Source organism: Hibiscus syriacus, unplaced genomic scaffold (assembly GCF_006381635.1).
Source record: "Hibiscus syriacus cultivar Baekdansim isolate YM2019G1 unplaced genomic scaffold, ASM638163v2 tig00110280_pilon, whole genome shotgun sequence".
Lineage (NCBI taxonomy): Eukaryota > Viridiplantae > Streptophyta > Magnoliopsida > Malvales > Malvaceae > Hibiscus > Hibiscus syriacus.
This window is the reverse complement of record NW_024062660.1, coordinates 455,052-468,053: the sequence shown is the minus strand read 5'-3', so window position 1 is coordinate 468,053 and position 13,002 is coordinate 455,052. Positions and strand designations below refer to the sequence as shown.

General features: G+C 34.1%; 1 protein-coding gene across 1 annotated transcript; it reads left to right on the top strand.

Annotated features, from left to right (window-relative positions):
- Nucleotides 1-10,085: 10,085 nt before the first annotated feature.
- Nucleotides 10,086-13,002, top strand: LOC120116032 (auxin transporter-like protein 4). The gene is made up of 9 exons (XM_039136608.1): nt 10,086-10,184; nt 10,275-10,476; nt 10,570-10,755; nt 10,836-10,948; nt 11,048-11,231; nt 11,370-11,467; nt 11,642-11,849; nt 11,934-12,191; nt 12,760-13,002. Exons 2-9 carry the CDS (start codon nt 10,294-10,296, stop codon nt 12,985-12,987), a joined length of 1,458 nt encoding a protein of 485 aa, XP_038992539.1. The 5' UTR covers nt 10,086-10,184; nt 10,275-10,293; the 3' UTR covers nt 12,988-13,002.

Genomic DNA, 13,002 nt, shown 5'->3' with positions numbered 1-13,002 from the left:
TTGAGTCCAGTGGAAATTGAATTCGATGATGAAGTTCGAGCTTTAATTCTCTTATCATCTCTACCAGACAGTTGGAATGCTACTGTTACAGCAGTCAGCAGTTCGTCGGGAAACAGTAAATTAAAATTCGACGATGTTCGGGATCTGGTACTGAGCGAAGAAATTCGACGGAGAGAATCGGGTGAAGCATCAACCTCCTCAGCCTTGCACACGGAGTCTAGAGGGAGAACTTCAGAAAGAAATTCAAATCGTGGCAGATCGAAATCCAGAAGGGGAAAATCAAGAACAGGAAATAAATATTTTACCTGTTATAATTGCGGCAAGAAGGGTCACTTCAAAATAGATTACCGAGCACCGAAGAAAAATACCGGCGCACAAGAATCTGCCAACATGACGGAGGAGACAGGTGATGCCATGATTTTAAGCGTCAACAGTTCGATTGAATCATGGATTTTGGATTCAGGGGCATCTTTCCACTCCACCCCATGCCGAGAAATCATGGAGAACTATGTCAGTGGTGATTTTGGGAAGGTTCATCTAGCTGATGATGAAACCTTGAAGATCGTCGGAAAAGGAGACATCCGACTAAAGCTGCCAAACCAGACCACCTGGAAGCTGACAGGAGTGAGACATATTCCTGGCCTCAAAAGAAATCTGATTTCTGTTAGACAGCTTGATGGAGAAGGATATAGTACAACCTTTTCAGGCTGTGAATGGAAGATTACCAAAGGAGCACTCGTCATTGCTCGTGGTAAGAAGACTGGTACTCTATGTAACCTCAAATTTAGAGAATATCATTGCAGTAGCAGATGATGATGGAAAATCAAACCTATGGCACCAAAGGCTTGGCCATATGAGCGAGAAAGGGATGAAGACACTTTTGTCAAAAGGGAAGCTGCCGGATCTAAAGAATGTAAATGTCGGACTATGCAAGGATTGCATCTTTGGCAAACAAAAAAAAGTCAGTTTTGCAAAGATTGGCAAGACACCCAAGGCAGAAAGGTTAGAATTGGTTCATACTGATGTATGGGGACCATCCCCAGTTCTATCTCTTGCAGGCTCACTATATTATGTCACCATCATCGATGATTCAACAAGGAATGTGTGGGTTTATTTTCTGAAGAAGAAATCAGAAGTCTTTGATACTTTCAGAAAATGGAAGGACATGGTGGAAAATGAGACTGGTTTGAAAGTCAAGCGGTTGAGGTCTGACAATGGAGGAGAGTACAGAGACAGTAGATTCAGAGATTTCTGCGTAAACAATGGGATCAAGATAGAGACAACAGTTCCCATAACACCACAACAGAATGGTGTAGCAGAGCGCATGAACATAACTCTAAATGAACGTGCCAGAAGCATGAGGATACATGCCGGATTGCCCAAATTTCTATGGGCTGAAGCTATCAACACTGCAGCTTACCTGATCAACCGTGGGCCCTATGTTCCTTTGGATGGCGGAATACCAGAGGAAGCTTGGAGCAAGAAAGAAATAAACCTTTCACACTTAAGAGTGTTTGGTTGTATTTCTTATATACACATAAACTCTGCTGAAAGAAGTAAACTTGATGCCAAGTCCAAAAAATGCGTCTTTGTTGGTTACGGTGGTGATGAGTTCGGTTACCGATTTTGGGACTACGAAAATCGAAAGATCATCAGAAGCAGAGACGTCATTTTCAATGAAAATGTGATGTACAAAGACAGGTCAACCGCAGAATCAAGTAATACCGAAGCTGAAACAAAGGAATTTGCTGAGTTCGAGGAGATTTCTGGAAATGATGTTCAGATCAGTCCTGAAGCAGTTCAAGAGGAAGAACCAGGCACACCAGAACTGAGACGCTCCTCCAGAATTCCTAAACCAACCCAACGGTATTCGCCTTCTTTGCATAACTTGTTGCTGACTGACAATGGTGAACCAGAGTGCTATGATGAAGCGATGCAGGTGGATGATTCAGTTAAGTGGGAGTCTTCCATGAAAGATGAGATGGACTCGCTTATGTCAAATCAGACGTGGGAATTAGCTGAATTATCACCAGGCAAGAAAGCGCTCCATAACAAGTGGATTTACAGGATCAAAGAAGAGCACGATGGGAGAAAACGCTACAAAGCAAGATTGGTTGTCAAAGGCTTTCAGCAAAAAGAATGTATTGACTACAATGAAATTTTCTCTCCAGTCGTAAAACTGTCTACAATCAGACTGGTGTTGAAAATTATAGCTGCAGAGAATTTACATCTTGAGCAGTTAGATGTAAAGATAGCTTTCCTTCATAGTGATTTGGAGGAAGAAATCTATATGATGCAGCCAGAAGGTTTCATAGAGGCAAGCAAGAAAAACCTGGTATGCAGGTTGAAGAAGAGCTTGTATGGTTTAAAACAATCTCCTAGACAGTGGTACAAGAAGTTTGATAGTTTCATGAGTAGCAGTGGTTTTACAAGATGCCAAGCAGATCATTGTTGCTACATCAAGAGGTTCGACAACAGCTTCATTATTTTATTATTGTACGTTGATGACATGCTCGTTGCAGGCTCAGATATGCAAGAGATTATAAACTTGAAGCAAAAATTGTCGAAGCAGTTTGCTATGAAGGATCTGGGCGCTGCAAAGTAGATTCTTGGGATGAGGATCAAGAGAGACACAAAGTCGGGGACTTTGATGTTATCACAGGCTGAATACATCAACAAAGTACTCTCCAGGTTCAACATGCAAGATGCTAAACCAGTAAGCACACCTTTAGGTGTTCATTTTAGACTCTCCAAAGAACAATCACCAAAGACGGAGGAAGAACGTGCACACATGGTGAAGGTGCCGTATGCCTCAGCAATTGGAAGTCTAATGTATGCCATGGTTTGTACCAGACCAGATATTGCTCAAGCAGTGGGAGCTGTTAGCAGGTACATGAATAATCAGGGCAAGGTACACTGGGAAGCAGTCAAATGGATCCTCAGATATCTGCGGGGTACCACAAACAAAGCACTTTGTTTCAAAGGTGGAGATACGATATTGACAGGCTATGTAGATGCTGACTTAGCCGGAAATGTCGATATCAGAAGAAGCACTACAGGGTATGTCTATACTCTAGGAGGAACTGCAGTGAGTTGGGTTTCTCAACTACAGAAGATAGTTGATCTCTCCACAACTGAAGCAGAATATGTCGCTGTTACGGAAGCCAGCAAGGAGATGGTTTGGCTCCAAAGTTTCTTGGAATAGTTAGGCAAGAAACAAGGAAACAATGTCTTGTATTGCGACAGTCAAAGTGCTATCCATCTAGCAAAGAATCCGTCTTTTCATTCCAGGACGAAACACATACAATTGAGATATCATTTTATCCGGTCTCTTCTGGAAGATGGGATTTTGAAACTTGAAAAGATTAGTGGAGCTCAAAATCCGGCAGACATGTTGACAAAGACGGTGACTACGGACAAACTGAAGTTGTGTTCAGCTTCAGTTGGCATGCTAGAATAACAAGACCAGACATGCTGCTGCATTGATCAAGGTGTGAAGACATATTAAAATCAGTCTTCAAGTGGGAGATTGTTAAAAGTTTCAAAGTTTGGCAACCAACTTTGAAAAATATTTTTTCAAAGTTTGGTAAATGTTTCTTTGAAAAATGTTTTTCAAAGTTTGGTAAAATTTTGGTAGATGTTTGTTGAAAATAGGAATGGGTAAATTCACTTTAGTCATTGCACTTTAGGGTATTTTCAAAGATTAGTCCTTAAGTTTCTACTATAAATACCCTTACCCATTTAGCTTAAAAATCATCCCAAAACATTTCTTTTCTTCCTATACTAGAGAGATTTCTTGTGAGTAGTGAGTGTTTTGTAAACACCTGTAAATTTTCTCTCTTAGTAAAAGATCTGCAGCAGCTCGGAGATGTAAGCACAATTGGCTGAACTCCGTTATCAATTTTCGGGTATTATTTTTTCGCTTTTATTTCGCATTCTCACTAATCTGGTTATAGGGAAATTACTTGTACTCGGTTTATTTTTCCCTAACACTATGATCTTACATGACATAATTATGTTTCGTTTCGTGTCGTGTCGAACTGGAACCGAATGATAGCAAGCAAAGATTAAAAGAGTTGATCGAATAAGCATTAGGTATTTGACAGACAAACGATGAATCGAAGAGTATGTTTTCGACAAATTCCAATGCGAATGTAAGTGAAAGAAATTGCCGGACCCATGTGAGGTGCATGGATGAAACATGCTCCGAATTTGGTTCCTCTTCGAAAATGCCAACAAAATCTTTACTTCTTCCGCCAAAGCATAATAGATGATATATCTCCCATTGTTAAAACAATATCTCATTGTATCTACTACCACTAAAGCATATATATATATATATATATATATATATAATAACATATATTCATAATTTTTTTAATCTATCGATAATTCTTATACATTCTACAAATATGATTATTTAAAATTAATGTTTTTATTGTTGAAATTATTTAATAAATTTATATTTTATTATCGATAAATGACTAATGAGGGACAAATTTATGGACGACTAATTTTTCTTTATTTGGAGTGAGCAATAATAGTGGGAGATGTGCTGAATGGGTAACGGGGGAAAAGGTGAGAGCCCTCACCAAGCAGACAAATCCCTTTTTGAAGGGGTCTTCGTGGGTGTTTTCTATGGTGGCTCCACCGCCGTTGCCACCGTCATTCCCGTCGTCACCACCCTCTTTAAATGGGTTGGATAATTATGATATAACTTTTTTTCATAGATTAAGTAGTGTGTCCTTTAACATTAAATTTGTTAGCAGGTTATTAAATTATTAGGGCTTTTTTATATTCTTTATTGATATTTATGAACACCTCTTTCCTATGAGTAGCCAAAGATTTTTAATACTTAATTTATTGTTCTTAACGTTACTTTTGCATTTAAGGGAGTTGATCCATACAGTAGATTAAATATTTTTACCCAACTAACTTTAAATTGGTATATATTTTTACTTAAATCAAATGACTTCGGTGATAAAGAAATTAATGTTAAAATGGTATATATTTTTACTTAAATTAAATGACTTCAGTGATAAAGAAATTATTGTTGTTCTTTGAGGTCCTAGGTTCGAGCACCACAAATGCTAGGGATATAAGCGTTCATCTCAAATAGAAGTCGCTAGGTTATTTAAAAAAATTGGAAATATTTAAAATTGTAATAAAAATGTACAATTATAAACGTAAACTAAACACATAATTAGGACACATTCGTATAACAATTGATACAAGAAAATAGCCACTTTAGTTCATATAACAAAAAGATATATACAAATATATCTGAATATATTGACAAACAAACCACAACAAATGATCAAACTATTAAAAGACTACCGACAATCGCAAATCAGAGTCGAGCATTGTGAAAAAAACTATCACTAAAAGCAAAACATGTATCCAAATCCAATCTGATAATCCAAAATAGGAAATATCAACATGATAAGAAATAAAAACTATCTTTGTTCACTTGAGGCATCGTCAAATTCAATCCTAAGAAAATTAAACGAAAAAGGGCCAAACGACAAAAAACGTGCCAAAAGATAGAAAAACATGTCATAAAACATACAAAAACGTGTTATAGAGATAGAATTATTAAAAAATAAAAAAAAATAAAATACAATATAAGAAAATATAAGAAAATAATAAATACAAGGAATACATTTAAAAATTGATTTAATATTGATGCTCAATATATTTGAGAAAAAATATTTTAAGTACCATATTTAAATTGATTCTTCATAACTTATTTCATAAGTTTATTTATATATATGGAATCCTACACTATTATCATAGATTTATTTTTATAATTTCTAACTTAAAAAAAGTAAGTGTTTATTATTTAGTAAAATAAAATAAGGACAAAGATGAAATATATATCAAATTTAGGGAGTAAAAAATACTTTACCCATAAAAGAAAGCAATGGAATTAAAAATGGGACTTAGGGTCCGTTTGTTTGGGGGGAAAACCAATTACGGAATTGGTTTTTCCCGAAATCTCGTGTTTGTTTCACGTAAAATGTTTTCAGGAAATGTTTTATAGTGTTTGGTTGGAGGAAAACTAGTTGGTCAACGTAAAACATTTTCCTGGTCAACAAAATTTCCTTTTTGTTTTCTGGAAAATGACTTACAATCTGATTTTCCGTAAGTCATTTTCTGAACTTTTCACTTCAAAGAATAAATACTCAAAATAATTTTATTTTATGAATTTAATATTAATAAAATATTGTAATATCATTTTAATCAAAATACTAATTATTAAAATATTTAAAATATATTTATTAATATTTCTAATAATATAATATTATATTTTTAATATTATAATAAAATAATCAATTATATTATAATAATATAAGATATTATAGTTTTATTTTAATAATATATAATAAATTATTTTAAAAATTATATTATTTATTAATTTCGTAGAAATATTATTATTAAATTATTAATAATGAATAATATTATTTATATATTTAATATTAATCTAATAATCTAATAATATTTTAATAAAGATATTTAAAATATAATATAACACTATTACTTTAATAAATAATTAATATAATTTATAATATTTTTATTTCAATAAAATATACCAATATTAATAAAAATATAAAATTAATATTTAATAATAAATAAATTATTTTAATATTTTATAAATAATAATATTAAATTTTATGATAAATAATATTATTTATTGTGTTTAATATTTGTAATAAATAATTTTTAAAAAACTCATCAACTAGTGAAAAAAATGTTTAAACAACATCTTTCAGATATCGTAAAATATTTTCTAAAAAAATATAATTTATTTTACAAAAAAATATTTTTCAAAAAACGTTTTACAAGAATATAATTCAATTTTTAGAGTTTAATTTCTAAAAAAACTAATTACACCCCAAACAAATAAACTGTTAAAGTTTAACCGGTAGGATGGATTTGACAGCGCATTATTGTAAAAATTCTCATCGTATCTTTACATTGGGGGAACTTTGCTACAGTGTCACAACCACACACCCTTGTCGAGGGTGCGAAACACAGCCCTATTAAATTCGTCAAGTTATTGAATCAATAATTGACTCAGCTTGCACGCGCTAGTAATTTTGAGTGGGAAATTCGATTCCATTACATTGATTGGGAGAAGGGGAGGGGACAATGAAGAGGAGTTTGATGAACAGCATAGCATTGCCAAATTTAGTGAATAGTCGTAAGGGTGTTGATTCGGATAATTGAACAAATTAAATTATCTATAATCATTAATTGAAATTCTTTTTTTAATTGTTAATTAGATTGAATCATTTTGAAATTTTTTAACTGAATCGAATAAATTTCGTTTAATTATGTTAACAGTAGAATTAACTGAAATCTTTTGTAAATCTCTTTAATTAGATTAATTTGAATTTATCAAAGGTTTTTTTTCATTTAGGTTAAATTTTTATTGGATATTGAAAGTTTAATGGGTATAGCATGATTAAAAAAAAGTTGGATCTTACTTCTTAAAGAGTTTGAGATTAAAATATATATTTAATATCTATAAAATATTTAATATTTAATAATTTCGGTTAACTCATTCAATTTAATTAATTAATCGATTTCGAATTGAATTAATTAATAATTGAACTTTGAAAATTTTCTTAACTATTAATTGATTCAATATCAAATTAATTGATCGATTAACTGAACTAAATTTCAATTCCATCAATTAATTTAGTTAAAATCGAGTAATAAACGCCCTTAAATAATCATATAGGAAAATAATTAATTAAAATTTCGGTTTTCTCTTATAGTGGACATAGAATTTATTGTGGGGGATATAACGAGTTTTATAAAAAAAAATTAATTAAAATTTATTATATAGATTAAAAAATTTCATAAAATATAATTGAATAAAAGAATATAACTCATGAAACTCGTCCAACCCACACAATGGGTTTTATTCTTTTAATATATTTTTTAAAATTTGTTATGCGCAATTTCATATCACAATAGTAAAATATGTTTTTAGCGGTATTTTTTGTAAATAGATGTCATTAATTTAATATGGTACGTCGTTTACATAAAAAAAACTATAAAATAATAAAATTCGTAGCGTTTAAAAATATTCATGTACCTTTAGAGATAATTTTAGTTAAACATCACGATAAAATGATAAATAGTGACGTTTTTTTTTGGGAACGTCACTATATATTGGTACAATATTTCAAAATCAAAAACCTAGCAGTTGCATTTAGGGGTGTAAACGAGCTCGAGTATTGCTGAGCTCGACTCGACTCGAAAACTCTGAAATGAAACTCGACTCGAAAACTCTGAAATGAAGCTCGACTCGACTCCAAAACTCGCGATCTTAAAATTTTCAAGCTCGACTCGAACTCGAAATCATGAACTGAAGCTCGTGAGCAGCTCGAAAAGGCTCGAAATGAGAAAAAAAATTCTTAAACTTAACTCGATTGAAGCCTCAAACTCAAACTCGAACATGAACCTTAAATACATGAAATCTTATTGTATTTTTTTAAAAAAATTCAATACATAAATATTATTATTATTATTATTATTAATTTATTTTTTAAATAAAATCTTAATATATTATATTTTCGAGCTGCTCATGAGCTTTTCGAGTAGCTCGTTTCAGCTCGTTAAGAACTCGAGTCGAGCTCGAGCTCGAGTCGAGTTCATTCGATCCGAGTATTTATCGAACTTTGATCGAGTCAATCTCGAATAACTCGCGATCTGTCTCGTCTCATTTACAGCCCTAGTTGCATTTCCCTAATTTATTTTTCTCACCCATAGTATTTCTAAAAATTTACCTTTACCATATGGAAACAAAATAGGTTAAATACACAGTAAGTCACTCAATTATGCCTTTGTGATAATTTGTTTTAAAAAAAATTAAAACTTATAAATAAATCATTGAATGTTAAATATTAGATAAAATAATAATATAATATGATATAATAATTCTTTTAGTCCTCAAAATATATATAACCTGTCAATTTAATCTTAATCTAAAACAATTTAATAAATCTAATTTTTCATATTTAAAAAACTCATTGTTTTATGAAAAATGCAATTATGTAATTATTGTTTTGATCTCATTGGTTTAGTTTGACAATATCCTAAGAAAATCTAAATTGATATTTTTTTAAAAATATTAATTTGTTAATTATTGTTTTAAAAATAACTCTCAATCTTTTGATATTGAACGCTTATGTCCCCGGTGCTTGAATCTATTCTTCAAGGAATATCAATAATTCATTTAGCATGAGATCACGATTGATTCGTGGTTATAACAATATTTGAAATTAACTAATATTTTTATATTTTTTAAAAAATCATTTAATATTGAATATGAAATTAAATAATATGGAGCGTATGTTGCCTAACAAAATTCCATGGGAATTCAAATGAGCCAGATTTTTTTTTTTATGAAATTGAGCCAGCAGATTTGGATCAGCTCCAGCACCAACACCGGCATTTCTTTGATATATATATATATATATATATAAACACGAAAACATAGATATAACGAAATTTAAGGGCATTGGAAACAAGTAGTTCAGAGTAAGAAATTAGATAAATAAAAAAATCCCGGCATGCACCGAGCCACTGTTTCATAAATGCAAGCAGCCAGACTCGACAGGCAGACTCGGTTAAAAAAGAAGAAGAAAGTAAAAAGAAAACTTAATTCAAAGATCAGCCGTTGAAGATTATAACGGGATGTTTATAAAAAGCCAAATGGGGGGTTCAGTCTTCTTCCCTTTGTGATAATCACAACGTCAAAGTCGCTTAGATCTCTAAATTCTCTCATTCTTCACCCACCAAGAATAGAATCATAAGTGGATTGCACAGGGAATTTGGGGCTTAGTCACTCTCACTCTTCTTCTTCTTCAATGCAACTATATCTACTTGAATAGAAGCTTAAAAAAAGGGTGTCTTTTGTTCACATCATTGGATTTGGGGTGTTTCTTTAAAGGTCAGTTGCCGTCTTTGGGATGTGAAAATTGGTGGGTGCGTTAAATTGTGGCTAAAGTTTTGGTTTTTATTGACAGAAGCAAAAGGAGAAGAAGATTGGGGAGGCTATTATTTCAGGAAAGATTATAAAAAGCTCTGCAAATGGAGATTTCATAAACCCTTTTGAGAAGAAAGGTGATAGATCAATCAATCCTTGAAAGAGACAACTCAGAAACAAGGTTCGTTTAGAGAGAAAAATGGAAGCTTTGGTTGTTTGATTATACTTCTCTTTTTTTTTTGTCTCATTGACTGTCGTTTATGTGTTTCAGATCTACCATTGAAAACAAAATGTTGGCTCAGAAGCAAGCAGAAGAAGCAATAGTGTCGAGCAACATAACCGAGATGGAGCTTGAAACAAGAGAAGAAAAGGAACAACAAGATGAAGACCAACAAGCATTTTTCAGCGTTAAAAACTTCCTCTGGCACGGTGGCTCAGCTTGGGATGCCTGGTTCAGCTGCGCCTCCAATCAAGTAAAACCCAAAATTAATCCTCAAATCATTTCTTATTTCCTGTTCAAGTCCTCATGAGATTCACAAATTTTCTTCTCTTCTTGTTCCATATAGGTAGCACAAGTGCTGTTGACACTGCCGTATTCTTTCTCCCAACTCGGCATGCTATCTGGTATTCTCCTCCAGATATTCTATGGGCTCTTGGGAAGCTGGACTGCTTATCTCATCAGTGTGCTCTACATAGAGTACAGAAGCAGGAAAGAGAGAGAGAACGTCAGCTTCAAGAACCATGTCATCCAGGTTCGTCTTCCACACAAAAAAAAAAGCTCTTGAAAGTTGAAAATCAGCTCAAAATGATCAATTTTTTCTTGGATTTGCAGTGGTTTGAAGTGCTTGATGGGCTGTTGGGTCCTTACTGGAAAGCAGCTGGACTTGCCTTCAACTGTACCTTCCTCTTATTCGGATCTGTCATACAACTCATAGCTTGTGCAAGGTTGGTATTATACGTATATCCATGAAATTCAAGCAGATTCTGAAACTGGGTTTCGTTTTTTTTAACCATGGATGTTTTTACTTGTATGATGATGAACAGTAATATTTATTACATCAATGACAAATTGGACAAGAGGACATGGACCTATATTTTTGGAGCTTGCTGCGCAACCACCGTTTTCATTCCCTCCTTTCACAACTACCGTATTTGGTCTTTTCTAGGTCTTGGGATGACCACTTATACTGCCTGGTACTTGGCCATAGCTGCCTGGGCTCACGGCCAGGTAAGATAACATAAAAAAAACAGTAAAAATTCTTCACGATAAAAGAAAATATTGTTCTTTCTCAATGATCTGGGTTCAAAAAGCAACTTCTATGAAGTTTCGATGATTTTTTTTAACATATGATTATTTCGTGCTCAGGTTGAAGGTGTAACGCACAGTGGTCCAACAAAGTTAATGCTTTACTTCACTGGTGCAACCAACATTCTCTACACCTTTGGTGGACATGCTGTGACTGTGTAAGCTTTTGCCTTCCCTTTCTTCTTCTTCGTCTTCTTCCCTTTATTTTGTTGCAGCTTTTTGCCGGCGATCTCGGGGTTCAAGACGCCAGACAAAATCATGCAAATTAAACCACTTTTGTTTTAATTTCTGTATCATACAGTAAAGCAGCGTTATCTGCATTTTTTTTCCAGGGAAATCATGCATGCAATGTGGAAGCCTCAAAAGTTCAAGTACATATACTTATTAGCCACCTTATACGTCTTTACGCTAACGCTTCCTTCGGCTTCCGCCGTCTACTGGGCATTCGGGGACCAGCTGCTCAACCATTCCAATGCCTTCTCTCTCCTCCCCAAGACCCGTTTCCGTGATGCCGCCGTTATCTTAATGCTTATTCACCAGGTTCATCTTTTTTAAACCCATGGTGAAAACACGTAAATGACTGGAATGTGTGATATGTTAACAGTGTGGTAAAATGGTTTGCAGTTCATAACATTCGGGTTCGCTTGCACTCCGTTGTACTTCGTGTGGGAGAAGGTGATCGGTATGCACGACACGAAAAGCATATGTTTGAGGGCACTGGCGAGGCTGCCGGTGGTGATTCCGATCTGGTTCTTGGCCATCATATTCCCGTTCTTCGGCCCCATAAACTCCGCTGTCGGTGCACTTTTGGTTAGCTTCACCGTCTACGTCATCCCGGCTTTAGCCCATATGCTCACTTACAGGAAAGCCTCCGCCCGACAGGTAAAAAATTAAAACCCACCATTACTCATCCTCTTCCTTTACAAATGTTCCACTCGGCTAGCACAATTATCTTCTTGTCCCACACCAGCCTGTGATCACTTTATGTACGGTTGAAGGTGTAGTTATCTTTCTTTACTAGAGGTAAGTTGGTCTTTTCAGATTTGAGATTTTTTTAATAATATAAGATAATCAAAGGTAATAATTAATAAAGCATTCACACTTGTTTAAATTTTTAAAATCGAGTTTATGAATAAAAATAACATTATATTTTATCACAGGTGATACTCTCATATTTTAAGTCTGTAGCAAATGTACAAAAGCATTTAAGGCTTGGATTTGGAAACATTAGGAGAAGAATTGGATAGTTGGGATGTCGTTTTCATTTAGTTATTTACAACAGTACAGTTTCATTGTTGTACATTGTCTTCCTATGTGCATGAGCTGGCTGGCTTGACTCTTTTTCTTTCACCTCCATCTATTCGTTTCAATTTATATTCGAGTTCGAGTTTAAGTTCGGGTTTATCTCGGAGTTAGTTTAACCTTTATGCTTTTGTTTTGTGATGAGCAGAATGCAGCAGAAAAGCCTCCACCCTTCATGCCAAGCTGGACAGCAATGTATGCAATCAATGCCTTCGTTGTGGTATGGGTTTCGGTAGTCGGATTCGGGTTCGGAGGATGGGCTAGCATGACTAACTTCATCAACCAGATCGACACTTTCGGCTTGTTCGTCAAATGCTATCAGTGCAAGCCTCCAACGCCAGCCGGCGCAGCCGCCTCCGCCGCTCACCACCACTGACCCGAAACATAAAAA

Coding starts and splice junctions, on each gene's coding strand:
- LOC120116032 (XM_039136608.1), top strand. CDS start 10,294: ATGTTGGCTCAGAAGCAAGCAGAAGAAGCAATAGTGTCGAGCAACATA. Junction 10,756..10,835: donor TCAAGAACCATGTCATCCAG/GTTCGTCTTCCA, acceptor TTGGATTTGCAG/TGGTTTGAAGTGCTTGATGG. Junction 11,468..11,641: donor GGTGGACATGCTGTGACTGT/GTAAGCTTTTGC, acceptor TTTTTTTTCCAG/GGAAATCATGCATGCAATGT.